Genomic DNA, 27,475 nt, shown 5'->3' with positions numbered 1-27,475 from the left:
CAAACCTGCATCCTCACAGAGACAATGTCAGATCCTTAACCAGCTGACCCACAACAGGAACTCCTGCATCTGTTTTACAGTTCTCCCAGTAAGTAAATTCCCCACGTCTCCAAATTATAAAGAAAATAAACTCCCTAAGAGGTCAAGAATCATTTAACAGATCATACAGCCAGAGCATCAGAGGTGCAAACTACAGCATTCTCCTATCAAAAATAAATACGTAAAACAGTGGACTCTGGACTGGTCAGTTATCCATTTTGGACTTGAATCAAGTGGAAAATTGTGTCCACTACATCAATCACCTTCACCGCCAGAAGGATAAGACAGCACCCCTTCACCTCTTGGACTATCCCTGGTCCCTCTATAAAACACTTCCCCACCCTTGTCAAAAGCTACTGCAAGAACAGATAGGTTTAACTTCGACTGATTTGCTTTTCCGATGGAATTTTCATCCACAGGTTTTCCTGGGATCAGCAATGCTGTCATCCTAAACCTCTGCAGCTCTTGTCAATTACTTAGGCAAACAACATTCATTAACATGTTGACTTCCCCATCCCTACCCAACACCAACCTTGGAGGGCTGAATCTTTGGTGACTGGGCAGTTCCTTCTCCAGCAGTTAGGACCTGTTTCTGAGGGGACACAGCTATCATGTGACCCCCTTTCACAGTCACATACTGAGGGAGTGGTGACTGGCTAGCAGCTCCTGTTGTGGGTATATGAGAGGCTTCACCAGGTTCCTGTTTGATGATTACCTTGCAACAAATATGATAATGACACTGAATAAAGAGCCATGAAAAATGCTACTAGTATCTGAATTTATTCTGTTTATAGGAATTAATGAATGACTCCACCAGAAGAGTAAAAATAGTGCTTAAGTACAGCTCACAGTGGCTGTTTAAGGGCTTGATCCAGTGTATCTGCAAACCAAACCAACCTCGTCATTTGTTTTCGACATTGGTGGCAAAATGGCAGCAGAGAGAAATGCACTATTCTGGCTCTCAGAAGTTCCCATCTTTCTGGACTCAAAGGGCTGCCCTGTGAACATCACTAAACAAGTGGAAGCATGTCTCAGAAGCTGGATCTGGTCTTAGAAATGAAATATAACTAAAAAGTTCCACGTTGTGGGGTAGCATCAACCAACATAAGATCATGTAACAAGACCACACTGACTTGTGGGATAATCCCCTCCTGAATACTCACTTTTGTGAAAGCTCCAAGGCCTCCAGTTATAGGTTTGGGGCTTTGAACTTTTGGGTGACTCCCAATTGGGCAAAGAGGTGGCATAGATGCGAACAAAGAGTCCTCCTGCTGTGTTTGTAAAAATACATATTGTACAGTTAGGATAAAGTGAGTGATTTCCTATGCTCTAATCACTGATATTTAATACAAATTTGTGACATTCTCTAGCAACATAAACAACCAAAAAACCCAAACATACACCTGCATTTTAATATTATCTTAGAAGCAAATTCAAAGTAAGGCTATAACCTGGCAAGAATCTGCCCATCTGTGCCCCATGGTATGCTGGAAAGACTCCTATCACAATACTTCTAATGTTTGGTTGATTTGTTGGCTTCATGTCTAGTCCCCTGCCAGATGCTACTAAAGGACAGGCACTGTATTCTACTTCTTTTCTATCCCTAGAGTCTAAGCACTAAATAAATAGATGAACGTAACAGATAGTTACAGTGTTTCAGCATATACACCCTTTTAATAGTACTTGCAACTTGATTTATTATTCTTACTTGGAATAAATACCCAGGATGCAAGGGGATAGTTTTCAATAAGAATTTTTAAAAGAATACAACAGGAGTTCCCATCATGGCTCAGTGGTTAATGAATCCGACTAGGAACCATGAGGTTGTGGGTTCAATCCCTGGCCTTGCTCAGTGGGTTAGGAACCTGGCATTGCCGTGAGCTGTGGTGTAGGTCACAGATGCAGCTCGGATCCCATGTTGCTGTGGCTCTGGCGTAGGCCAGTGACTACAGCTCCAATTCGACCCCTAACCTGGGAACCTCCATATGCCGCAGGTACGGCCCTAGAAAATTTAAAAAAAAAAAAAAAAAAAAAAAAAAAAAGAACAAAATATTTGAACAGTGAACAAAGACAACAGATGTCGAAATTCAAAATTACTGCCATCTGTCTCTAATTCTCAAATACAAAATCCAAGTCTCAGAGGCAATTTTCCATAAATAAATGTTGAGGGCAAGAAACAAAGTTAAGACCACTGCTTAACTATATAACAAAAGATCATCAAAAACATCCAAGTCAGATCATATTTGGAGTTCTATATTTCAAAAGACTTCTTACCCTGAAGAAGGTGGGAGTGGGGAAAAACACATTGTGGAAAGATAGGAATTATTACTTTATAAAGAAAAATGTATAACAAAGCTGTCCAAAAAAATATACACGTCATAGTTTTCAAAGAGATACTGGGTATTCGACTAGTAGAAGTGTCGAGAGACATCTGTATGAGGAAAAGATCAAGGGTAAGGTAGGGAGTTTGGAGTCATGATCTTTATGACACTATAGCTTGAAGATTCTACTTTATGAAATCTGCATTATCATCTGACAAACTCTGGCTGAATTTGACCATATCATCTTTAGAAACTAGCAAAGTGCAGTGAGAGTGTTACCTTGACAGTAGATGTCACAAAACTACTTCCATGAATTTTAGGAATCGGGGAACCTGTTCCTTGGGAAGCCTGAGAGGCAGTTGAGAGCTTGCTGGTAGGACTTCCTGATAAGCAAGATAGATTTAAAAGTAAAATATAAACAAAATAAATAAAATGGAATTTTAAAGCCATTTTCCACCACCCTCCCCTTCTCCTGACTATTTATTGTTTTGAAGAGTTGAAAACTCATAACCATGAGACTGTACAGAAAAACCACTTAAGGATTCATCCTGTGAAGCTGACCACTTCAACCAAAAAAGGAACAAGAAGCTAGTAAGGGTGTAGAAGAATAAATAAGGTAAGTAGATACAATACATTCTGTACTTATAGAGATAACATAATGTATCCCTTATGTAACAAAATGCTGTTGGTTATTTAACAATGCGCCAAAATCTATGCATTCCACTGAATGCTAATTCCCTGAAAGTAGTCTCACTTGAAGGTTATACCTATTTCAAAACACTGCCAACATTAAACATTTTAAACTCCATCAGTACAACTGCCTCTAGGGTCCGGTAAAAATAAGTCACATTATCTACAGCCAACAGTTAAGTGAGGACCAAAAATGGTATTTGGTCACCTACTCTCTTTACCAAACTTGCCTGCAGAGGCTTTTGGCTGATTCCTAAAAGTAAACATCCTCAAAGGACACCTACCTGGCATCCCTAAGTGCATTCAAAAGGGAATCTCTGAAAGCAGCATTTTTTGAAAGGAGTTCCACAATTAGTCATTGTTAAAGGATATAACTTCCAAAAACTATTTGGAAAGGCCTAACATACACTAATGTGCATTAAAATCAAATAAGAAAAAAAAATCAATGTCATTACTTTATAGTCATTTCTCTTACTTCATTTCTCTTTTTGCTATTTCTCTTAATTAAAAATGAAAGCTATAGGGAAATTTATACTGAGGAGCACATGTTCAAACAGTTTAACTGAAATAAAATGTTAGAGTACTTAAAAAAAAATGTTAAGAGTACTTAAAAAAAAAAAAAAAAACCTGAAAGGTATTTTGTATTTATATGAGGTTATGATGATAAACACCAAAGACTTTTTATTCTTCCTATTAGAGTATTTTTTTTTTTAAATAACTAAATAACCAAACTGAGAGTTTGGTTTCCCTCCCACCTGCAAATTTTATTTTATTCGCAGAAAAGTAAAGATAACTTTTTTAATGTCAGTGGGAAGAATATACGACTCACAAAACTTTTTTCCCCCCACCTTGGCCTCACTTGCAGTATATGGAAGTTTCCATGCCAGGGACTGAAGCCAAGCTGCAGCAGCGACCTATGCCACAGCTGAGACAATGAGAGAGCCTTAACCCACTGTGCCAGGCTTGGGATCGAGCCTGCACCGCAGTAGCAACCCGAGCCACTGAAGAGACAACACCGGATCCTTAACCTGCTGTGCCATAGTAGCAACTCCATCTAAAGCTTAATTTGAAAAAGTTAATAACCATGCTGTCCAAAAATAATGCAATCTAAATGAGAATAGAATCTACTCTTTTTCTTTATAAAGAAAATTAAATTATGGCTCACTTTCTATCTTTAGAAATTAAAAAAAAATTAAGTAAATTCCTGGAAATATAATCTTTACAAAAAGTTAATCTTCCCTCAGAGAAACAGCACTGGCGTTAGTCTTGGATATTCCCTCCTCTTGTTCATGGTTGAAGATTTCATTTTCCCATTATATGGCTACTAAGTCATGCTAAGATTTCACCTTTAAAAAAGATCAAATCTTGGGGATTGCACGAACATCGTTCAAACACACACCTGCAGTAGGAGTGGTGGCTCCAATAACCTGCCCTGGCTTGTCCACGATAACATAAGGATTATTAATAACAGAACTGGTAGTGCCTTGCTTCACATGGACTGGAGTGGAAGTTGGGGTTCGAGGCAATGGCGATGGACTTGGGGTTGATATAGGGGAACCTTTATTAATAAAAAAAGAGAAAATAAACTAAACAAAATAGATATATTCAGCCCATCTAAGAGGATGCTAAAGAAAATGGAAAAGGAGCAGGGCCACCAGGACAAAGGTGACAAATTGGGAAAAGAGAATGGGACTATAGGTTTCAGGTACTGAGAGCAGCAGCAGCTGAGGCCAGGGATTAGTGCATTTGACTATCTAAATCCTTATCCTTGGACTAGCAGCAGCAGGAGCAGCAGCAGCAGCAGGGAGCCTGTTAAAAACAGATTCTTAGATCCTACCCCAGATCTACTGAATTTAAGTCAGTATTTTAACAAGATCCCCCAGTAAGCACATTAGAGGACAAAAAAACAGTGCTTTACATAAGTGTGGAACTGCTGAATCCGTAGGTAATAACATCTTGGGCAGGTTGCTATAATACTGTTTTCACCTGAAGACACTACAGTTAAATGAGGAAATTTACTAATAAGTCAACAGCTAGACTTAGGAGTCAAATCTTGATTTGCAATGAATACCTAATAGGGGGAAATATGAAATTTACCCACCAAAAAGTCCGTGCACAGCCACAATCCAGAGATTTATGTTCCCACAGATTATTCTCTAAGGTTACTAACACACCATTAAACATCCTCAACTGTTACTGATCAAATTTGTCAGTAAATCTGTCAAATGAAAACTTCAAAACAATGTATGCATTCAGCCTATTCTGCTTCTAAAGCAGCAAGCTCCAAAATGCTTCTAAATGATAGGTAAAACTGCACATTCTTGACCTTTCACCAATTTCGAGGTCTTGGATCATATTTCTGCTTAGCTATGTTTTAACACCGAAGACCACCCCCCTCATTTTAGTATTATATAGAAGCCTCCCACTGCCTAGATATTTCTACTGACTCTCTTTCATGTCTTTTCTGAGGTGGCACAGTCAAAACTAAAGCATGCTTCTACTGGTTTACCTAACATAAATGTAAAACTGCTGTAAGGCAATGGTCAATTCAACCTCAAAATCAAGGCTCAGAACTATCTACGAAGCATAGGAATGAGTACATTTCTAGTGTGGTTAGATAGTATAAAAGATATCTCAATGCAAACCAATTCCAACCCTTGAAGCTTAACTACAAACCAAAGGACAACTAAATTTTTTCTATTACTAGTCATTCTGGTTTCCATATATAAGCCCCAAACTTTATTCCTAACTTAGTTTCCACTATATATGCTAGTAAACAATTTACCTGTGATTCTAGATGAAAATTTGACTGCTTTGACTTTCATTTCTTTCCTCTTTTAAAAACTGTTTCTACATGAATGACTTTTTGTTTTGTGACACTTTTGTTTTACTAATCAGTAGTGATTAGGTGCTTATTAACTAAACAAAAACCCTGCCTAGAAGGAAAAAAAAAAAGCCATAGTACTCTGTTTTGCCATTCTGACAACTGTTACACACACTAACTGGACATATGCAATGTATACCTGAGACAATCTTGCAGCTCATGGTGATAGGCTGGAAGGACTTTCCAGGTGACTCAGGATTAGGAACTTGACTTTGCGGCACAATTTTGCAACTTGATGCTATTGGCTGAAAAGCTGAATTGCCATGAGAACAAAAGGTAACCTTCTGGGATGTTGTCATTTTGGTGGGTGTTCGTTCCACTGAAGATGGCAAAGAATAAAATGTCGTGTGTCTCTCAGCTTCAGTACTGGCTGGGAATCCTTCTTGAAATGAAACAGGCAAATCTAAGTCATCAATCATTCTGAAATCCCTTATCATTTCAACAACCATTTAAATGATTTACAAACAGTAAAATAAACACAGTTGACTGGTATTTAATACTGCTTTATGTATTTTAGGATGAAGTCTAAATATCATGCCTAGAATCATGTTTCACTGAATGTTTCTTTCAAAAAATTAGAAAACATTAACAGTATGTAACAAAACTTACACAACTTCTTTTATATATGAATTGAAAAACTATTCAGAGAAGAGGAAAAACTCAAATGAAAGTATTCACTTAATCTAATGATGTTCTATTTTATTAAATGCCCATAAAAAAGATGCAATTGAAATTTAAAGAGTAATAAACGAGATTTTTATAAAAGAACTAATAGTAACATCGCATTAAAATGTAGGCTTATAAATTAAACTTACACCATTTAGAATCAATCTTATATATGTATGTTATGTAAGTGAAAACTTAATTATACATTTATATGCTTATTAAATGAAAAAAATGCCAGTCAAAATGCATTTTTGATGTTATACTGTATTTCATATAAGATTAGATACTTAATATTCAAGTTTCTTGTTCACACAGTGAAGGACCAAATCAGAAAGTCTTCCCATAACATACCAGAAGAAACCATTATATTCATCAAAGAATAAAAATTTAACGCTTTTTGGTGGCTTACTTTTGTGTTCTATAAGACGTTGATAAACTTTATGAAATAAAATTTTCTGAAAAAGTAAAGATTTGACTATTTTCAAAATAGGTCTGTGTGGGAAGCAACATGCCTACTTACGGAAAATTTATTTTCCATATACTCTTAAGTCTCTGAAGACAGGAATTCAATACCAAGTAAGGGAAAAGAATGCCCCATGACTCCTGCATACAAGGTAAAATCACTTCCACACAAGGAAAAATGCACTACCTTTCTCGACGGAGCTATCAGGTACTGGGTCGTGTGATGGTTTTATCGGTGAGGAAGCCTTCACAGGGGCTGGAATGGTCAAAGGCAAAGATGGTGGGGCATCTGAGATGTCTGACTCGGATGACCGAGGGTAAGCAGAGTCTTCTCCAAGAGAATGCCGGTGGAGCTCAACATCCACCACCTACACAATCAGGCAACAATGGGCTCGTGAATCCATCACCAACATCACAGAAAGCCCCAAACCTGTCTCAGAACGTGGTACTCTAAGAAGTGGAACAAATTACAAAGGCAACTTCAATCTCATTAAGGATTTATCCCTGAATGTAATCTAATCTAGTTGAATAGATAACTCAATGAAACCAATCATAAAACTGGGGTCTTTCTAGTTAGTGTCTCTGCTGCTTGGAACATTCTTTCCCCAGTCTTTGCCTGGCTGCTTTTTCTCACCATTAGGTCTCAATCAAATGCCATCTTCTCAGAAAGGCCTTCCCTAACCAACCTAGCCAAAGCAACCTCCTTGTTCCCCAGCTACTTTCTTTACAGCACTTATCTGTAAGTGAAATTATCTATTTGCTTCTATATTTACTATATATCTTCTCCCAGTTTTCAACATAACCAAGAATATAACTCCTTGAGAGTAGCAGCTACTCTCATTTGTTCATTTCTATATCCTTAGTGCCTGAACAATGCCTAGCATCAAGTATGTGATCAATAAATATCTTCTGCCATAACACAGCACATTTCCCTAAAGAGAGGAAGGTTTAACTTAGCTAGTTCTAATTATAATGGCTACTGCTGAGATATCACAAATACCAAAAAGGGTGGTTATGGGGTGGGAAAACAAAGTTGAAGGTCCTATACTTCCTGATTTCAAAATTTATTATTATAAAACTGTAGTAATCAAGAAAGTGTGGCCCTGGCATAAATACAGACAAACAGACCACTAGAACAGAATATACTACTCTTACATACATGGTCAAATTATATCTGACAAGGGTGCCAAGACCACTGATGGGAAAAGGACAGTCTTTCAACAAATGGTGCAGAGAAAACTGGATATCCATATGCATTCAAATGAAAGTGGACCTTTACTTTACACCATGCACAAAAATTAACTCAAAATGGATCAAAGACCTAAACATAAGACCTAAAATAATAAAACTCTTAGCAGAAAATACAGGAGCCAAGTGTCGTGACATTGAATTTGGCAATGATTTCTTAGATATGACACAAAAGGTACAGATAAAAGAATAAACAGATAAATTTGACTACATAAAAATCTACAACTTCTGGGCATCAAAGGACACAATAACAAAGTGAAAAGGCAACCCGCAAAATGGGAGAAAATATCCGCAAAAAATATATATGATAAGAGATTAATATTGAGAATATAGAGAGAACTCCTAAAAATCACCAAAACCCCAAACAACCCAAATAGCTAATAAACACATGAAAAGATCCTCAACATCAATAATCGTTACAAAAATATATACCAAAACCACAATGAAATACCACCTCACACCCAGTGAACAATATCAAAAAAAGAGAAAATGAAAAGTGCTGGCAATGATGTCAAGAAATTGGAATCTTTATGCACCGCTGATGGGAATGTAAAATGGTGCAGCTGCTACGGAAAACAGAACAGCGGTTCCATGAAAAATTAAAAATAAAATGACCAGGAGTTCACACTGTGGCACAGCAGGTTAAGAATCTGGCATTGTCTCTGCAATGGTGCAAGTTTGATTCCTGGGAGGGCACAGTAGGTTAAAGATCCAGCATTGCTGCAGCTGTGGCTCAGACTCAATCCCTGGCCCAGGAACTTCTATATGCCGCAGGAGCAGCTGAAAAAGAAAAAAGTAAAATAAAATAAAATGACTATATGAGCCAGCAACTCTACCTCTGGGTGTACACCCTAAAGTACTGAACACAGGGACTCAAAAAGACCCATGTTCTTAGTAGCACTATTGACAACAGCCAACCAAAATGTAAGCAACTCAAGTGTTAACTGACAGATAAACGGATGAACAAAACGCAGTGTATACATACAACAGAATGTTAGCCTGAAAAAAGAAATTCTGAAACATGCTAAAACATTGATGAACCTTGAGAACATTATGCTAAATAAAGTATGCCAGTACAAGCACACAAACACTGTACAATTCCTGGAGTACAGTGATACCTAGTGTAGTCAAATTCAGAGAGACAGAAAGTAGAGGGGTGGTTGCCAGGGGGTGGGGGGAAGAGGGTGAGTTAGTGTAAAAGGGTACAGATGCGGTTTTCCAAGATGAAAAGTGGTTTTCTGGAGATAGATTGTAGTGACAGCTGCATGAAAATGTGAATATATTTAATACCATTTAACACTTAATGGTAAATTTTATCTGTATTTTAGCACAACTTTTAAAAGGAACAAAAAAGGGGGGAGATAAACTTCTTTTAAAAATTTAGCTCTATTTTTTTCCTAATTAAAAATGAAGATTAATTTTCATTCTATTTATTCCTAAATAATGCTATAGGAAAAAAAAACCTACCGTCTCTGCTCCAAGAGTCTGTAAGCCAGTGTAAGTTCTGTCCAGCTATTGAAAGACAAAAACAAGAGTATTAAGTTTCACTATGCTTACCAACAAAGCTTAGGATACAATCTTATCTAAAACCCCTTTTATTACAAGTATTCATACCATGGGATCTACTTTTTCACAATGTAAGCTATCAACTCATAACTTTAATAAAAAACCTCGATTTTATGAGAGAAAATCTGAGGAAAATAAATAAAAACCTCAGATATATAGGTAGGTATTATAAAGACAGGGTTATAAAAATATACATGCAATGTGATGACACAATTATAATTAGAGTATATTTAGTAAGCCCTCTTAAAAAAAATGAATGAAAATTTAGGCAATACTAATCACTTCCAGTATATTAGCAACATGGATGATTTATCTTAAAGGAGACAAAGGAGTATAAACTGAGGGAATGTTAATAATATTTTTTAAAAGTTTATGGAGTTCCCCTCATGGCTCAGCAGAAATGAATCTGACTAGTATCCATGAGGACGCAGGTTCCATTCCTGGCACTGCTCAGTGGGTTGGGGATCTGGCATTGCCGTGAGCTGTGGTGTAGGTAGCAGATGCAGCCTGAATATGGTGTTGCTATGGCTGTAGTGTAGGCCAGCAGCAATAGCTCTGATTCGACCCCTATCCTAGGAACCTCCATATGCTGTGGGTGTGGCCTTAAAAAGACAAAACAAACAAACAGTTTACTATTACATACAAGGAGGCTAAGTCCTTATTCTTATACTTTAATTTATATCCTATCAGTTTATTTTATTTTGCCTGTGCCCATGGCATACAGAAGTTAATGGGTCAGGGATCAAACCCATGCCACAGCAGTAAGCCAATCCACAGCAGTGACAATGCTGAGTCCTTAACCACTGGCTACTAGGAATTCTGCCTATCAATTTAAGAAAGGGATTGTGGCAGCCTACCAATACAAACCTAATACAATAAGATCAACATGTAAAAAATTATTAAGTTGGTTAGAAAGGAAAGGAAAAATGGGAAAATATGAAGCCAGGGATGTTGGTAGATAGAAAATTCTAAAGACGTGCAAGAGGTAGGGATTTCAAGTTTGGCTGAGTTCCTTAGCAACCAACACAGAGAAGACAACTCAATGGAGACCTAGTGTTCATAACAGAAAAGGCAATACATATGTAGAGGTATTGTGGCCCCATGGAAGAGATCTGGAGTTTTAATACTTAAACTTTCACCAACAGTATGACTGTTAGAAACATACATGCAATTTTAGGCTACATTCACTTTGACATTCTCCAGAGCATAGAAATAACAGTTTCTCTGAAATCTGCACTGGTCTATGTTTTACACTAGGGACCACATTTCAAGAGAACACTGACAAAACAGAACTATTATCAAAATGGCGAGAGGAACTGGAAAGAACAGCATAAAAGAACTGTTACAAGAACAGGTTTTGGCTGGAGAAGAAATGATTTAAGGAGAGACATAAAGGCTATCATTATTTTAGAGTTCTTACAAGAACAAACCAAAGCTTGTTCTTTGCTACTCCAAAAATCAAATCAGGATAAATGAGATCAGGTTCTGTGTGTGTGTGTGTGTGTGTGTGTGTGTGTGTGTGTGTGTGTGTGTGTGTGTGTGTGTGTGTGTGTGTGTGTGTGTAATTTTAGGTATATTTATGAGAGAAACTTCCAAAACTTTATTTGCTAAACAGATAAATGGATTGTTTTGGGAATTATTCTGCTCTATGGCGATGGTTTAGGAGAGGTTAGGTGACTCTCAGGGATACCGGATAGGGGATTTCATCCTGGAAATTTAAAATTTTACGGAACTCTTAACCCTTAGAGTACTCAGAATTTAATGTAATTACTACAGTATCAAGTATAAGTTGTTAGACACTACAGAATTTCAGAACATAGAGAAATCACTATGGATTTTAATAGCCAGGAAAAGTTACATAGGAACCTGAGGAATGGAAAGAATCCACGCAGGCATCCAAGGAGGGGAAGAGCATAAAAGAAGACATGAGAGAAGGCCCACAGCATTTCTGGGACACAAACAGGCTGACCTGGCTGGAGCAGGAATGTTCATGCAGGGGATTAGTGTGAGATAATTTAGGGTAAGAATGTTGAGTAAAATGTGAAGAGTCTTGAACAGTACACAAGGGAGTCTGAGCTTGAATAACAGGAATGCAATCAGGGCTTCTCAGAGAAGAACAGCATAATAGTTCTCCTATTTTAGGAAGACTAATCTGATGGTGGTTTGCAGAATGTACTGAGGGAAAAGGAGAGAGACTGGAATTAGAGAAGCTAATCAGGAAACGGAGTAGAATAACAGCCTAGTAAGAGTGGGAAGGGAGAAGGGTAAACTGTAAGAAAAATTATGAAGAAAGAAATACCCTGCAACTGAACAAATACGAAGAACACAGAGAGAAGAATCAAAGGTGGTTCTCAGGAGTTAATGCAGAAACAGCAAGAAAAACGATACTCCAGTATAAGGATCAATGGTCACCACAGAGATGCTTAAGTTCTCAAGGCCAATCAACACATAGTAAGTAGTGAAGTGAAGAAAAACCTTCTAAGAATTATTTTAAATATGGTCATTTAAAATCAACTGTTCACCAGGAACTCTAAATGATAAGGACATCACAGCATGTATAAAAACTATGTAAACAGGAGTTCCCGTCGTGGCTCAGTGGTTAACGAATCTGACTAGGAACAGTGAGGTTGCGGGTTCGATCTGTGGCCTTGCTCAGTGGGCTAAGGATCCGGCATTGCCATGAGCTGTGGTGTAGGTTGCAGACACGGCTCAAATCTGGTGTTGCTGTGGCTCTGGTGTAGGCCAGTGGCTACAGCTCCCATTAGACCCCTAGCCTGGGAGCCTGCATATGCCGCAGGAGCAGCCCTAGAAAAGGCAAAAAGACAAAAAAAAAAAAAAAAAAAGGAATTTAAAAACTATGTAAACAATTCCCTTTATTTCAGGGATTTAAGGCTGGGCTCAGCACAATATAAGACAGTCTGTACACTCCTTAAAATAAGTTAAAAGGGAAACAAAACTATTTTAGACCTTCCTCTAAGTAAGTAGGAACATATCCCGCCCTTCACAACAAAGTAGCTGTATGTTTTTTATTTGGTTTCAGTTCTTCTCTGTGGTTGTAAATAAGGCAATCTTGTTTTACAGTAATCTCTAGAAAATAATTTAAATATGAAGTTAAGCAGTGCTGTCTTCCACCAATGAAGGGCAAATCTCAGCCCGTCTTGAGGTTGAAAAAGGTGCATTAGTAGAAAAGGAATGAAAAAGGAATTCTGAAAATGTACTCAGATTCATTTGGGAGAAATTAATGGGAACAAAGTGGTAAACCCACGGAGCAAGGGCACTTTGGGAGAAGTTCAATATTGGAATCGTATCTTAACAGAGAGAAATATACATGAGACTACTACAGAGAGGGCCTAGGGGAATGCTAAAAACAATGGTCTGTTTTCTAACTATGAAAGTTAAAATATGTTTATTACATAAAATTGGAAAAGAAAAAAAAATCACAGAAAAAAAGAGTAGGAGAAATTGTCCACAATGTCATTACTTCAATTACCTTAACATTAGTATACTTCTTGTTTTTTCCCACCTACTGAAAATCTCAGGTGAACTCATACTAAACATATAGTTTCATACTTTGTGCTTTTCACTCAGTTTTTCCCCATGTTACAGAAAACACTTTGTAAAGTAAAATTTATAATGGTTACATAATAAACTATGCAGATACATCAGTGAAAGATTTTTAAAGTATTACTACCTATGTTCACCTCTGTCTTTATCCTTAGGAGATAAATAGACAAGGCTAATTACCTGTTCCTCTTTTATAGAAAAGTAAAATGTCAAATGTATAATATAATTAAAAAGAAAAAGGTTTCAGTTACTTAGCCCCAAGTAACACAGAAACAAGAAGCTCTGATCAGAGATTCAAGTCTTCTGATTATCTGACCTTTTTTTTTTTTTTTTTTTGTGGCTTTTCTAGGGCTGCACCCGAGGCATATGGAGGTTCCCAGGCTAGGGGTCCAATCAGAGCTATAGCTGCCAACCTACACCAGGGCCACAGCAACTCGGGATCTGAGCCACGTCTGCGACCCACACCACAGCTCACAGCAACGCCGGATCGTTAACCCACTGAGCAAGGACAGGGACCGAACCCGCAACCTCATGGTTCCTAGTCGGATTCGTTAACCACTGCGCCACGACGGGAACTCCCCATTTCATCTTCTTAAAGAATACACATTCCGCCATAAAGCTACCCTTCCCGAAACCTTCAGAGGACGAAGAAGTGTAGCAATAAGCAAAACACACTCAAAGAGATTCATCTTACTTTCACTATTCCTGGTCACTTCTCTCAGAAGACCTAATGTAATATTCCAAGTGCCAGGTGAAAAGGGATACTTCACTTCTGAGGAGAAATGTCTTGTTACAATACCTTCAGATTATGTATGATATCTATCCGCTTGTTCTGGCTGTCCTTAAAGTGAACTTGAACTCTGACAGGAAACTCACCCCAGCCTCTCCTGGTCAAGTGAAAAGGAGGTTCTCTAGGGAAAAACAGATATTAATGTATTAGTCCATATTTATGCTGTCTTTCTAGAAAGGAAAGTTTTCTCATAATGGATAAGTTACAATATCACATCCTTCCAGTAATTATTTCGATTGCCTCACTTGGTGCTAAATCAACATGCTGAATTTTGCTAAACTGCTAAACTATCAAAGAAAAAATTCAACTCAAACCTACATTAAACTTTCATCTACTGACTACTTAGAGCTCAGACACTTATACCATATAATCCATTGTCCTTATTTTCAAAGACAGGGAACTAAGGTGATTTCATGAATGTCACAGTACTAAAGGATCTGGTGTTGCCATGAGCTGTGGTATAGCTTGCAGACTCGGCTTGGATTTAGTGTTGTGTTGCTGTGCTGTGGCGTGGGCCAGTAGATGCAGCTCAAATTCAGTCCTTAGCCTGGGAACTTCCATATGCTGCAGGTGAGGCCTAAAAAGCAAAAAAAAGAAAGTGTCATGTAATGAGTTTTTAATCTCATTTTTGGTAAATCTGATGTTTATCATCAATAAAAATGATTATTTTTAACTGATTCACATGCTTTACAGTAAATAAAATGTTTTCCTAAGTTAGTGCGCTTTTTTCCTACTATTTAAGGGACTTTCTTGCTGATCTGGACATTAAAACATACATTCTTTTTTATTATTTACATTTTTATAGACATAGTGATTTTTACACACGTCTACTATTTCTTACCAAACTCACTAAAATATTTTTACTAAAACATGGGCTAATTTGGAGTTGGGATATCTAAACTCAGAAAATACTGTTACTTTATAAACTCTTTCAACTATAAAATCTTGTTATGATTCCAAGAATTCCAGTAAATAATCAATTACTATAACTTAACTATAGTAGGAAAGTAGGGCAAAGAAGGATTCATTGAAAAAGTAACCTCTGAGTTATGCCTTGAAGGATAAACAGCAGACCTTAAGAAAGACCGCCATGGTGCATGTGTACGTGCATGTACGTTTGCATATTGTGCATGCACGTGTGTAAGTGAAGAAGACAGGCAACAGGAAGACGGCAAAGAAAACAAGTCTAGGTCACCGAGGAATTCTAGATGAGGTAGGTAAGCTGTACTGGGCACTTCTGAAAGATTTCGTGAATTGGGTAAAGACTGAAACAAAATCACAAACAAGGTCTTTTCAACACAAATGTTTGAGAGTCTAAGAATGAAACTGCTCCTTCATTCTCTAACAATCAAACTCTACCATTAGAATAAAAGAGAATACAAATTTCTGAGGTTCTAGCCAGCGAAATATGTCAAGAAAATAAAGGAAGTTTTGTAAACAGTAAAAGAAAAAAATTTTTGTTTGTACTGGAAAACTCCTATACTGATTGATTCTCCTGGGTAGACAGGATCAAAAGATCCAGTATCATAAAAAATGTGAAAATTAACCATTAATTCAATACAATTTCAATCCACAACTTGACACTTAGATTCTAAGTAATCTGGAACAACATATATACTCAAGAATGGGCAAGAAAGAAATTGTAGAATAGTAATAATCAGGGGAAGATATGCTACCAGCTATCAGAATATGCTATAAAGCAAAATAATTACAATAGTATAATACTGGTACAAGAATCAAAATTATTAACAATATCTAGGATTCATGTTTAAGTGGGAATTTAGTGTGTGTTAAATGTAGGGAGAAGTACAGCACAGGGAACTCTACCCAATATTCTAAGATAATCTATATAGGAGAAGAATCTGAAAAAGAATGGATGTGTATATGTTAACTGAATCACTTTGTTGTACAGGAGAAATTATCACAACGTTGTAAATCAACTACACTTCAATAAGATTTTAAAAAATAAAAAAAATGTAGGGAAAGGATGGATCAGCTGATAATTGATGTATGTATAACTATCTCTATGAAAAAGATAAATGTACCGTACCAGTTATAAAAAAAAATCTCATTCCCAAGTATTCCACTTTCTGGCTGACTCCCATCTTTCCAGCTTCATTCCTAGTCCAGCTATTTATTATTTGACCCCACACAGATTTCCATTTCTTCCCATACTCATTTTCACTACCCATCACTGCTACTATATAATCTGCTCTCCTTACTCAGCATAGATTCAATGGTATACCACCACTACAACCTCATTGTTAAAGTGAGCAAATCAATGAACTGGGAGGCCAGGGTTTTGGATGAACTGTATATATGCAGGTCAAAGTCCTTAGAATGACAGCAAGATTACTGTCAGAGGGAAAAATCAATACATTAAGTGCTAAAACTGTTTTTGAAAGAGAGAAGCAGAGTTCCCTTCGTGGCTCAGAAACAAATCTTACTAGTTGCCATGAGGAGGCAGTTTGATCCCTGGCCTCACTCAGTGGGTTGAGGATCCAGTGTTCCTGTGAGCTGTGGTGTAGGTCGCAGACGCAGCTTGGATCTGGCATTGTTGTGGCTGTGGTGTAGGCCTGTCCTACAGCTCCGATTTGACCCCTAGCCTGGGAACCTCTTTATGCCGAGGGCATGGCCCCCCAAAAAAAGGAGTGACTGGGAAATCAGCATATGCCTGCAAGGAGAAGCAGCAAACCTTATGATGCTTCAAAAGAGTTGGGCTTTCTAGGGAAAGGAATTTGGGAAAAGGTCTGAAAGCCACGAATATGAGCAAGAAAGACATGCGCCCCACCACTAGACCCAATGGCACATGGTTTGTAAGGGAGAAAAACAGCTACCACTAGAAAGTTTTCTCAGAAGTGGTGTTCCTTGGAGACAGCCATGTTTCATTTAAGAGTCAGGGATGGAGAGAATGTTCTGAAGAGAGTTGAGGATATAGGAGATTTCGCTGATAATAAACCACAACCACTTCTGTAATACATTTATATAATGAGTGTGTACGTGATACGTAACATCACATAAAGATGTAAAGAATATGGAGTTCCCTTTGTGGCTCAGTGGTTAACAAACCCAACTAGGATCTATGGGAATGTGGTTCGATCTCTGGCCTTGCTCAGTGGGTTAAGCATCTGGCCTTGCTGTGAGCTGTGGTGTAGGTTGCAGATGCAGCTCGTCTCCCCTGTTCCTGTGGCTGTTGCATAGCAAGGCAGCTACAGCTCCAATCTGACCCCTGGCGTGGGAATCTCCATATGCCTCAGATACGGCCCTAAAATAGCAAAAAAAAAGAAAAAGTAAGGAATACACCTAAATGAAACAACTTTCAGAACAGTATATATATTATCATTCCACCTCTACAAAATAACAAAAAAAAGCTCAACAATTATACTATGTTAATAAAGGAAAAGTATCATCAAGGGTTACTTCTGCAAAAGAGTGAGATCATGTGGAACTTTCAACATTAAATATTTCTGTAATGTTAGAATTCTTTATTTAATTCTATTATATTCTGGTAATCATAGAAACAGTAACATTTTGGGAGCTCCCCCTGGAGCAGCATGTTAAGGATCCAGCATTATCTTTGCAGTGGGCTGGATTGCTGCTGTGGCGCAGGTTTAATCCCTGGCCTGGGAACTTTCACATGCTGAAGGCTTGGTGGGCCCAAAAAAACAAACAAAAAACAGTTAACATTTTAATATTTATCTCTATCTATATAAACAAGTTAAGGTATTTCCAGAGGCAAGTAGAATCAGTTAACATAATTCATATGGTAACAACCTTATAGGAGAGGACAGTGCCTGTTCAGTGAGATGGAAATCTATAAGGGGGAATCACAGCTAAAATTATATTGTGACTAAAAGCTGAAGCTGAGTAAATTCTTAATAATTCAAGAATTACGAGGGAGTGTCTGCAAGTTAAATCACTTTTCTTTCACTTCAATAAACCTGTATTTCTTAGGTTTAATAACTCAAGTGTGCTCACCTAACTTCCACAAGGTCATTTGGTTTATAGCTGGGATGAAGAAAGAACCAAACTTTCTTGACAAAATGATTAATGCTGGGTTCTCTGCGAGACCCTCGGACATATACCATCCACTTGTGAGTCGACTGGTCATTTTCTTCTCTCTTATCAGGAGGTATATACCTAGAGTAGGGAAAAAAAAAAAAAAACCCTTGACATTTTTTTTCCTAACAAGCCAATTAACTACTACTTAAAACAAGATTAAAAATCAATTTACACAAAGAAAACAGGAAAATTTACATATATGTGAAGATTAAACATCATGTCACTTACCAACCAATAGGTAAAGAAAGAAATCAAGAGAGACCTGAGACAAATGAAAATGGAACTGCAGCATACCAAAACTTAAGCGATGCAGCAAAAATAGTCCTAAGAAGGAAGTTTACAGTGATAAATGCCTACGTCATGAAAAAAGAAAGATCTTAAATAAACAACCAAACTTTACACTCCAAGGAACCAGAAAAAAAAAACAGAGCCCAAAGTTAGTAGAAGGAAGGAAATAACAAAGACCATAACAGAAATAAATTAGAGATTAAAAGCACAATAGAAAAGATAAAAGAAACTAAGTTTTTTGAAAGGATAACTAAGATAGACAAACCCTTAGCTAGACTTACCAAGAAAGGTGAGTGGGAGGACTCAAATAAATAAAATTATAAAGGAAAGAGAAGACATTACAACTAATAACATACAAATATAAAGGATCATAAGAGACTATGAACAATTACGTGCCAACACAATGGACAACTTAGAAGAAATGAATAAATCCTAGAAATATACATCCTACCCAGACTGAATTGTGAAGAAACAGAAAATCTGAACAGAACAATTACTAATAAGGAGACTGAATCAGAAAATAAAAATCTCTCAGAGTTCCCATCGTGGCTCAGCAGTAATGAACCTGATTAGTATTCATGAGGACATGGGTTCAATCCCTGGCCTTGCTTAGAGGATTAAGGATCTGGCATTGCCATGAGCTGTGGTGTGAGTTGCAGACACAGCTGGGCTCCCGCATCACTGTGGCTATGGCACAGGCCAGCAGCTACAGGTCTGATTCGACTCCTAGCCTGGGAACTTCCATATGATGTGGATGTAGCCCTAAAAAGACAGACAGACAGACAGACAGGAAGGAAGGAAGAAAAGAAAAGAAAAGAAAAGAAAAGAAAAGAAAAGAAAAGAAAAACCTATCAATAAAGTAAATATCAGGATCAAATGGCTTAAAGGGTGAATTCTACCAAACATTTAAAGAATTGATACCAATCAATCTCTTCCAAAAAACAGAAGAGAAGGGAACACTCAACAAACTCATTTTACAAAGCCAACATTACCCTGATAACAAAGCCAGATAAGAATATTGTGTAAGAAAAAAAAATTACAAGTGAATATCCTTGATAAAAGTAGATGCAAAATTCTTCAACAAAACATTAGCAAACAGAATTCAACAGTACATTAAAAAGTCATACAACATGATCAAGAGGAATTTATTCCAAGCATGCAAGGATAGTTTGATACCCACAAATCAATCAACATAACACACCACATTAATGAAGGATAAAAATCTATGGTCATCTCAGTAGATACAGAAAAAGCATCTGACAAAATTCAGTATCTATTCATGATTAAAAACTCTCAACAAACTGGGTATAGAGAAAGCATACCTCAATATAATAATGGGCACATATGACAAGCCCACCAACATCATACTCAATGGAGGAAAGCTGAGGGCTCTTGCCTCCATGATCAAGAGCAAGACAAAAATGTCTACTGTCATCACTTTCATTCAACATAGTATAAGAAGTCCTAGCCAGATCAATCAGACAAGAAAAGAAATAAAAGGCATCCAAACTGGAAAGGGAGAAGTGAATCATCTCTATTTGCACACAACATATCATACACAGAAAAACCTCAACACTTCACCCTAATAATGCTAGAACTAATGAACAAATTCAGTAAAGTTGCAGGGTATAAAATCAACATTAAAAAATCAATTATTTCTATATGCTAACAACAAACTATCAGAAAAATAAATCAAGACAATAATTTCACTTACAACAGCATCAAACACAACAAAATACTTAGCAATAAATTTAATCAAAGATGTAAAACACCTGTATACTGAAAATTATAAGACTTTATGAAAAAAACTGAAGACGACACATATAAACAGATATCCTATGTTCATGAATTGGAAGAATAGTTAAAATGTTCATACTACCCAAAGCAATCTAGATTCAATGTAATTCCTATCAAAATTCCAATGGCAATTTTCATAGAAAAACCATCCTAAAATATGTACGGAACCACAAGAGATTCTGAATAGCCACATCAATACCAAGAAAGAAGAATAAAGCTGGAAGCATGACACTTCCTGATTTCGAATATCACAAAGCTACAGTGTTGTACTAGCATAAAAACAGAGCCATAAATCAATGGAACAGACTAGAGAGCCCAGAAATAAACCCATACTTACTGGTCAATTAATTTACAACAAAGGAGACAAGATATACAATGGGGGAAAGATAGTCACTTCAGTGATGCTGGGAAAACTCAAAAGCCAAATTCAAAAAGAATGAAATTGGACCTCTACCCACATCATACACAAAAGCAACTCAAAATGGATTATTAAGTTAAATTTAATACCTGAAACCATAAAAGTCCTAAACGAAAAGAGTAAGCTCCTTGACATTGGTCTTGGCAATGATCTTTTTGGATTTGACACCAACAACAGAGGCAACAAAAGCAAAAGTAAACAAATGGAACTATATCAAATTAAAAAGTTTTTGCTCAAGAAAGGAAACCATCAATAAAATTAAAAGGAAACCTATGGAATAGGAAAAAATATTTGCAAATCATGTATCTAATAAAGGGTTAATATCCAAAACATATGAAGAACTCATATAACAGCAAAACACAAACCAAACCCAAAACCACACAACTGATTTATAAATAGGCAGAGGAGGAATTCCCACTTTGGCTCATTGGAAACGAATCTGACTAGCATACATGAGGACACAGGTTTGATCCCTGGCCTCACTCAGTGAGGGTTAGGGATCCAGCGTTGCTGTGAGCTGTGGTGTAGGTCACAGATGTGGCTCAGATCTGGCATTGCTGTGGCTGTGGTGTAGGCCAGCAGCTACAGCTCTGATTTGACCCTTAGCCTGGGAACCTCCATATGCTATGGGGGCAACTCTAAAAAGACAAAAAAATAAATAATAAACAAATAAATAAATAGGCAGAGGAACTAAGTAAACACTTAGTTTCCATTGTGGCACAGTGGGTTAAGAATCCAACTGCAGGAGTTACCTTCATGGCCTAGTGGGTTAAGAACCCGACACAGTATCTATGAGGATATGAGTTTGATCCCCGGTCTCGCTCAGTGAGTTAAGGATCGGGTGTTGCCACAAGCTGCAGCATATGTGGCAGCTGCAGCTCAGATCTGGTGTTCCTGTGGCTGTGGCTAGCAGCTGCAGCTCTGATTGGACTCCTTGCCCAGGAACTTCCATATGCTGCAGGTTCAGTCTTAAAAAAAAAAATGTGACTGCAGTGGTTTGCGTCACTGCAGGGGGCGGTTCAATCCTTGGGCCAGCACAATCGGTTAAAGAATCTGGCATTGCCACAGCACAACTGCGGCTGAAGTCAATCCCTGCCCTGGGAACTTCCATATACCACAGGTGTGGCCATAATAAAAATAATAAATAAATAAATAAACACTTTTCCAAGAAAGACATACAAATGGTCAATAGGTACATGAAAATGTGCTCAACATCACTAATCATCAAGTAAGTGCAAATCAAAACCACAATGAGTTATCATCTTGCACCTGTTAGAATGCCTATCACCAAAAACATGAAATGAACTCCCTGGTAGCTCAGTGGGTGAAGGATCCACTGTTGTCACTGCTACGGCTCAGGTTACAGCAGTGGCACAGATTCAACTACTGGCCTGGGAACTTCCATATACCACAGGCGCAGCCCCCGCCTCCCCACCCCACCCCAAAAGAATGTAAGACATAAGAAGTGTTGATGACAACATGTAGAAGAGGGAACCCTTATGTACTGTTGGTGGGACTGTAAATGTAGCCACTATGGAAAACAGTATGGAGGTTCCTCAAAAAATTTAAGACTACCCTGTTTCTGTGTATATATGCAAAGAATGAACACAGGGTATCAAAGACATACCTGCACTACCATGTTCACTACAGCATTATTTACAATAGCAAAGGCAGGGGAACCTAAGTGTCTGTCAAGAGATGAATGGATATACACTATAAAGCTACAGTAAGCAAAACAGCATAGTACTGGCATAAAAGCAGACACATACAGATGAACAGAATAGAGAGCCCAGAAATAAACCCACACTAACTGGTCAATTGACCTACAATAAAGGAGGCAAAAATATACAATGGGTAAAAAATAACTTCTGCAATAAGTGGTGTTGGGAAAACTGGACGGCTTCATGCAAAAGAATCAAATTGGACGTTTCTCATATCACATACAAAAATAAATTCAGAATGGATTAAAGACTTAAATGTGAGACCTGAAATCATAAACCTCCCTGGAGAAAACATAGGCAGTATGCTCTTTGACATCAGTTTTAGCAGTATCTTTTTGAATATGTCTTCTTAGGCAAGAGTAACAAAAGTCAAAATAAACAAATGCGCCTGCATTAAACTAAAAAGATTTTGCACATCGATGGAAACTATCAACAAAACAAAAAAGCAGGAGTTGCCTTTGTGGCTCAGTGGTAACGAACCCAACTAGCATCCATGAGGATGTGGGTTCCATCCCTGACCCCGCTCAGTGGATTAATGATCTGGTGTTGCCGAGAGCTGTGGTGTAGGTCCCAGACTTGGCTCAGATTTCGTGTTGCTGTGGCTGTAGCTAAGAGCTACAGCTACAATTCGAACCCTAGACTGGGAACTTCCACATGCCATGGATGAGGCCCTTAAAAAGACAAAAAAAAAGTGGTTTTTTTTTTTTTTTGGCCACACCCATGGCATGTGGAAGTTCCTGGGCCAGGGATCAAACCCTTCTGCAGTTGCAACCTGCACCACAGATGCAGCAACATCAGATCTTTAACCCAATGTATCACATGGGAACTTCCTAAAAATGATTTAATTGAAGTATAATTGAAACTAATACAATGTTAACTCAATTATACTTCAAGTAAAAAGAATTTTTAAAGAAATGGATGAAGATATAATGACACACACACACACACACACACACACACACACACACACACACACACGGGAATACTAATGTTATTTTTCTTTTCACAGCCATATCTGGGGTAGGGGTCAAATCAGAGCTGCAACTGGGGCCCACGCCACAGCCAATCCACACAGGATCCAAGCTGCATCTTTGACTTATACTGCAGCTTGCAGCAATGCTAGATCTTTAACTCAGAGTGAGGCCAGGGATGGAACCCGCATCCTTACAGAGACAAGGTTGGGTCCTTAACCCACTGAGCCACAGTGGGAACCCCTGGGGAATATTATTTAGCCATGAGAAAAAAAAGAAATGCTGCCAATGGTGACAACATGGATGAGCCTTGAGGGCATTATGCTAAGTGAAACAAGCCAGACAAAGACAAATAATACTTGGTATCACTTATATGTGGGATCTAAAAAAAAAATTAAACTCATAGAAGCAGAGTAGAGAAATGGTTGCCAGGGGCTGAAGAGTGGGAGAAATAGAGTTTGGTAAAAGGTTACAGATGAATAAGGTCTGAGAATCTAGGTGTAACATGGTAAATGTAGCAGATAACCTGTATTGCATAACTGAAATCTGCTAACGGATTAGATTTTAAATGTGAAGGGATGATGGATGTTTTCACTAGTTTGATGTGAGGAATCCTTTCGAAATGTGTACATATACCAAATCATAATGCACACTTTAAATATTTTAACAATGTTATCTTGTCAATTACACCTCAATAAAGCTGAAAATATTTTCAATTTAAAAAACCTGGAAAATTCAGGCAATATTTAAGTTAAATCACCTAACCAAATAAAATGAATCTTTGCAGTTAACACTTTTAAACTTTTTTTTTTGAGGGAACTTATAGTTTGTTTTATTTTCTATCACCATGCAATTAAAAAAAAAAAATCAATTTTGAAGTTCCTTTTGTGGCTCAGAAGGTTAAGGTTAAGGACCTGTCTCTGTGAGTGTGTGGTTTCGATCCCTGGCATGGCTCAGTGGGTTAAGGATCTAGCATTGCCATAAGATGCACCTCGGATCCAGTGTTACTATGGCTGTGATAGAGGCTCCGGTTGCAGTTCCAATTCAACCCCTGGCCTGGGAACTTCCATATGCCCCAGGGTGTGGCCATAAAAAGAAAAAAAAACAATATAAAATTTTTTGGGGGGGCTGCACCCGCGGCATATGGAGGTTCCCAGGCTAGGGGTCAAATTGGAGCTACAGCTGCTGGCCTACACGACAGCCACAGCAACGCCAGATCCGAGCTGCATCTGTGACCTACACCACAGCTCATGGCAATGCCGGATCCTTAAGCCACTGGGCGAGACCAGGGATCAAACCCACAACCTCATGCTTCACAGTAGGATTCCTTTCCACCAAGCCACAACGAGAACTCCTAAAATAAAAAATTTTTAAAAATCAACCTTGCTTTTCCTGAGTAATGAGGTAGAAATAGACAGGTATATTTCTTATTCCCAGGACCTCTATCCCAGGGATGATTTCAATCAAGTTTCAAAGAGCTAAAACTTTGAACTCTTTTTTTTTTTCCTACTCACTGCTGCCAAGAAGGTTGCAACTGGTCTCCTGCACTTTCAAAGCCAAATCAAGCTATTCCCTTAAGTCCTGACCATAGTAAAACCAGAGTCCTTAGCCATCCCTTTTGAGGCTCTATCTTTACTTCATGAGGCCCCCTTACTACACGCTGTAGGAAAACAGGATCCTGACCTATACATTCATCTATGTCTATGGTTATCCTTAGCAATGCTGTGGGCCAAGCTGCCTAACTTAGTTTTTCTTCAGGAGTATTCCTGTCCAGTCTTGATCCTTTGCTCCTCCAAATAAAAGCTAGCCTGTGAATTTTATGAACCCTGTTGGGATTTTAATCAGAGTATCTAAATATTAACTTAGGGAGAAGTGATTTTTTTATTATAATATTTGAGCTTTCCTATTCATGAACATGGTATACTGCTCTAATTATTTGTTTCATGTCTTTCAATAAAATTTATATACATTTTTATCAAAGGCCAGCATATCTTTTATTATGTTGTATTTTTGTATTGCTATAGTAAATGTATCCTTTAAAAAATGTTTACTGGAGTTCCCATTGTGGTTCAGTGGAAACGAATCCAACAAGTAACCATGAGGTTGTGGGTTTGATCCCCAGCCTTGCTCAGTGGGTTAAGGATTTGGCATTGCTGTGGGCTGTAGTGCAGGTTGCAGATGCAGCTCAGATCCTGTGTGGCTGTGGCTGTGGTGCAGGCCTGCAGCTGTAGCTCTGATTCAACCCCTAGCCTGGGAACCTCCATATGCCATGAGTGTGGCCCTAAAAATGCAATCAACAAATAAATAAAAATAAAGAATGTTTACTAACTCTGTCATACAGAAACAATGGACTTCTGTGCACTGATACTGTATTTTGATAACCTTGCCAAGCTCTCTTACTAATTCAGACTATCAAAAATTGTTTTAGGAGTTCCTGTCAGGGCTCAGCGGTTAACAAAGTCGACTAGTATCCATGAGGACTCGGGTTCGATCTCTGGCTTTGCTCAGAGGGTTAAGGATCCACCACTGCTGTAAGCTGTGGTGCAAGTTGGAAACGTGGCTCAGATCTTGAATTGCTGCGGCTGTGGCATAAGCCTACTTGGGAACCTCATTTGCTGTGGGTGCAGCCCTAAATATACAAAAAAAAAACGGTCTTAGATTTTTCTGTGTAGACAATTATATCACCTATTAATAATAATATTTTGTTTCTTTTCTAATCCTTATTAAGATTTTTTTTAATCTGATTGTATTAGTATCTCCAAGTACAATCATTAATAGTAGTGATACCAAGCATCTCATCTTATTCCTGATCCTAAAGGGAAGTGTTTTTTAATAGTTTTACCACTGAGTATGATATTTGCTGCAGGTTTTCTCAGATATTTGTAATCTCAGTTAAATAAATTCCAAGTCTGCCATCAGGATTTATCACAAATAGATGCTGAATTTTGTCAAATGCTGTTACTACATCTTCTTAAGTGTCATGTTTTATCCTCTTTAATATGTTAATGTCGTTAAAAGTATTAATTTCTATCGTTAATCCAAACTTGTATTTCTTAGTCATCAAAAATTATCATTTCTATAGTTGCTGACTTCAGTTTGCTAATGATTTTGTTTTGCTTTTGCATCTATATTCATGAGTGTCAATATCCCATAATTTTCCTTTTATTAACTTCCTGCTTAGTTTTATGAACAAAGTTACGTTACCTTCACAACATAAGATGACAAGTTTTGTCTCTTTTTCTCCAGAAGATTTTGAATACAATTAGAATTAGCTGTTCATTCAACCTTTATTTATTTTTACTTTTACTTTTTTTAGGGCCACAGGTTTGGCATACGGAAATTCCCCAGGCTAGGGGTGGAAATGGAGTTACAGCTGTTGGCCTACACCTACAGCCACAGCAACACCAGATTCAACACCTCAGCTCTTGGCAACATTGGGGATCCTTAACCCACTGAGTGGGGCCAGGGATTGAACCAGCACCCTCATGGATACTAGCTGGATTTGCTTCTACTGAGCTATGACGGGAACTCCCATTCAGCCTTTAAAGCAATCTAAGCCTTGTGGTTTAATTTGGTTATACAAAGAAAATGTTTTAAAAATCAATAACTAAGCTTACCTAGTAGTTCTAAACTATTTAAGGTTTTTCCTTTTTTGAATCATTTTAAGTTGTAGTTTTCTAGGAATTTTCTGTCATCTAAATTTTCAAATGTATTAGCATAAAGATGTTATTCTATCTCAATACAACAATTTCTTTTAACTAGATACTTAAATCCATATACATTTTTATGATTGTTGATACATTCAGACTTACTGCTACTAAATTATTTTATACTAAATTATTTTATACTATTTGTCTTTTTTTTTTTTCCTTTTCTTCTCTTCCATCTACTCCTACCCCTGCTTATCTTCTTTTGGAATCGGGTTTGGTTTTTTTTTCCCCCTCTTCTTCATTCAATCCCCCTCACCCTCTACTACTTTTAAAGTGTA

The 27,475-nt window shown here is 37.7% G+C and overlaps 1 protein-coding gene across 50 annotated transcripts in view; it reads right to left on the bottom strand.

Moving 5' to 3' along the window:
- Positions 1–27,475, bottom strand: part of YEATS2 (YEATS domain containing 2) — a 106,544-nt gene that overhangs the window by 44,107 nt on the left and 34,962 nt on the right. For 10 of the 50 annotated variants that reach the window (XM_021069909.2, XM_021069914.2, XM_021069919.2 and 7 more), the window contains 9 exons: positions 18,209–18,370; positions 14,240–14,351; positions 9,778–9,822; positions 7,250–7,430; positions 6,074–6,316; positions 4,450–4,608; positions 2,640–2,743; positions 1,203–1,310; positions 572–754 (listed from right to left, as the gene is read on the bottom strand). In XM_021069909.2, the coding sequence (XP_020925568.2) occupies positions 572–754; positions 1,203–1,310; positions 2,640–2,743; positions 4,450–4,608; positions 6,074–6,316; positions 7,250–7,430; positions 9,778–9,822; positions 14,240–14,351; positions 18,209–18,370 (1,297 nt within the window). The remainder of the gene's footprint in view (positions 1–571; positions 755–1,202; positions 1,311–2,639; positions 2,744–4,449; positions 4,609–6,073; positions 6,317–7,249; positions 7,431–9,777; positions 9,823–14,239; positions 14,352–18,208; positions 18,371–27,475) is intronic. The other 40 variants (XM_021069916.2, XM_084990444.1, XM_021069924.2 and 37 more) reach the window with 7 other exon arrangements.

This window comes from Sus scrofa, chromosome 13 (genome assembly GCF_054392235.1).
Source record: "Sus scrofa isolate SSC_HxYL_T2T_F1_AM1 chromosome 13, Sscrofa_HxYL_maternal_Yorkshire_Landrace_v2.0, whole genome shotgun sequence".
In the NCBI taxonomy this organism is placed as follows: domain Eukaryota; kingdom Metazoa; phylum Chordata; class Mammalia; order Artiodactyla; family Suidae; genus Sus; species Sus scrofa.
This window is presented reverse-complemented; position numbering and strand designations above follow the sequence as displayed.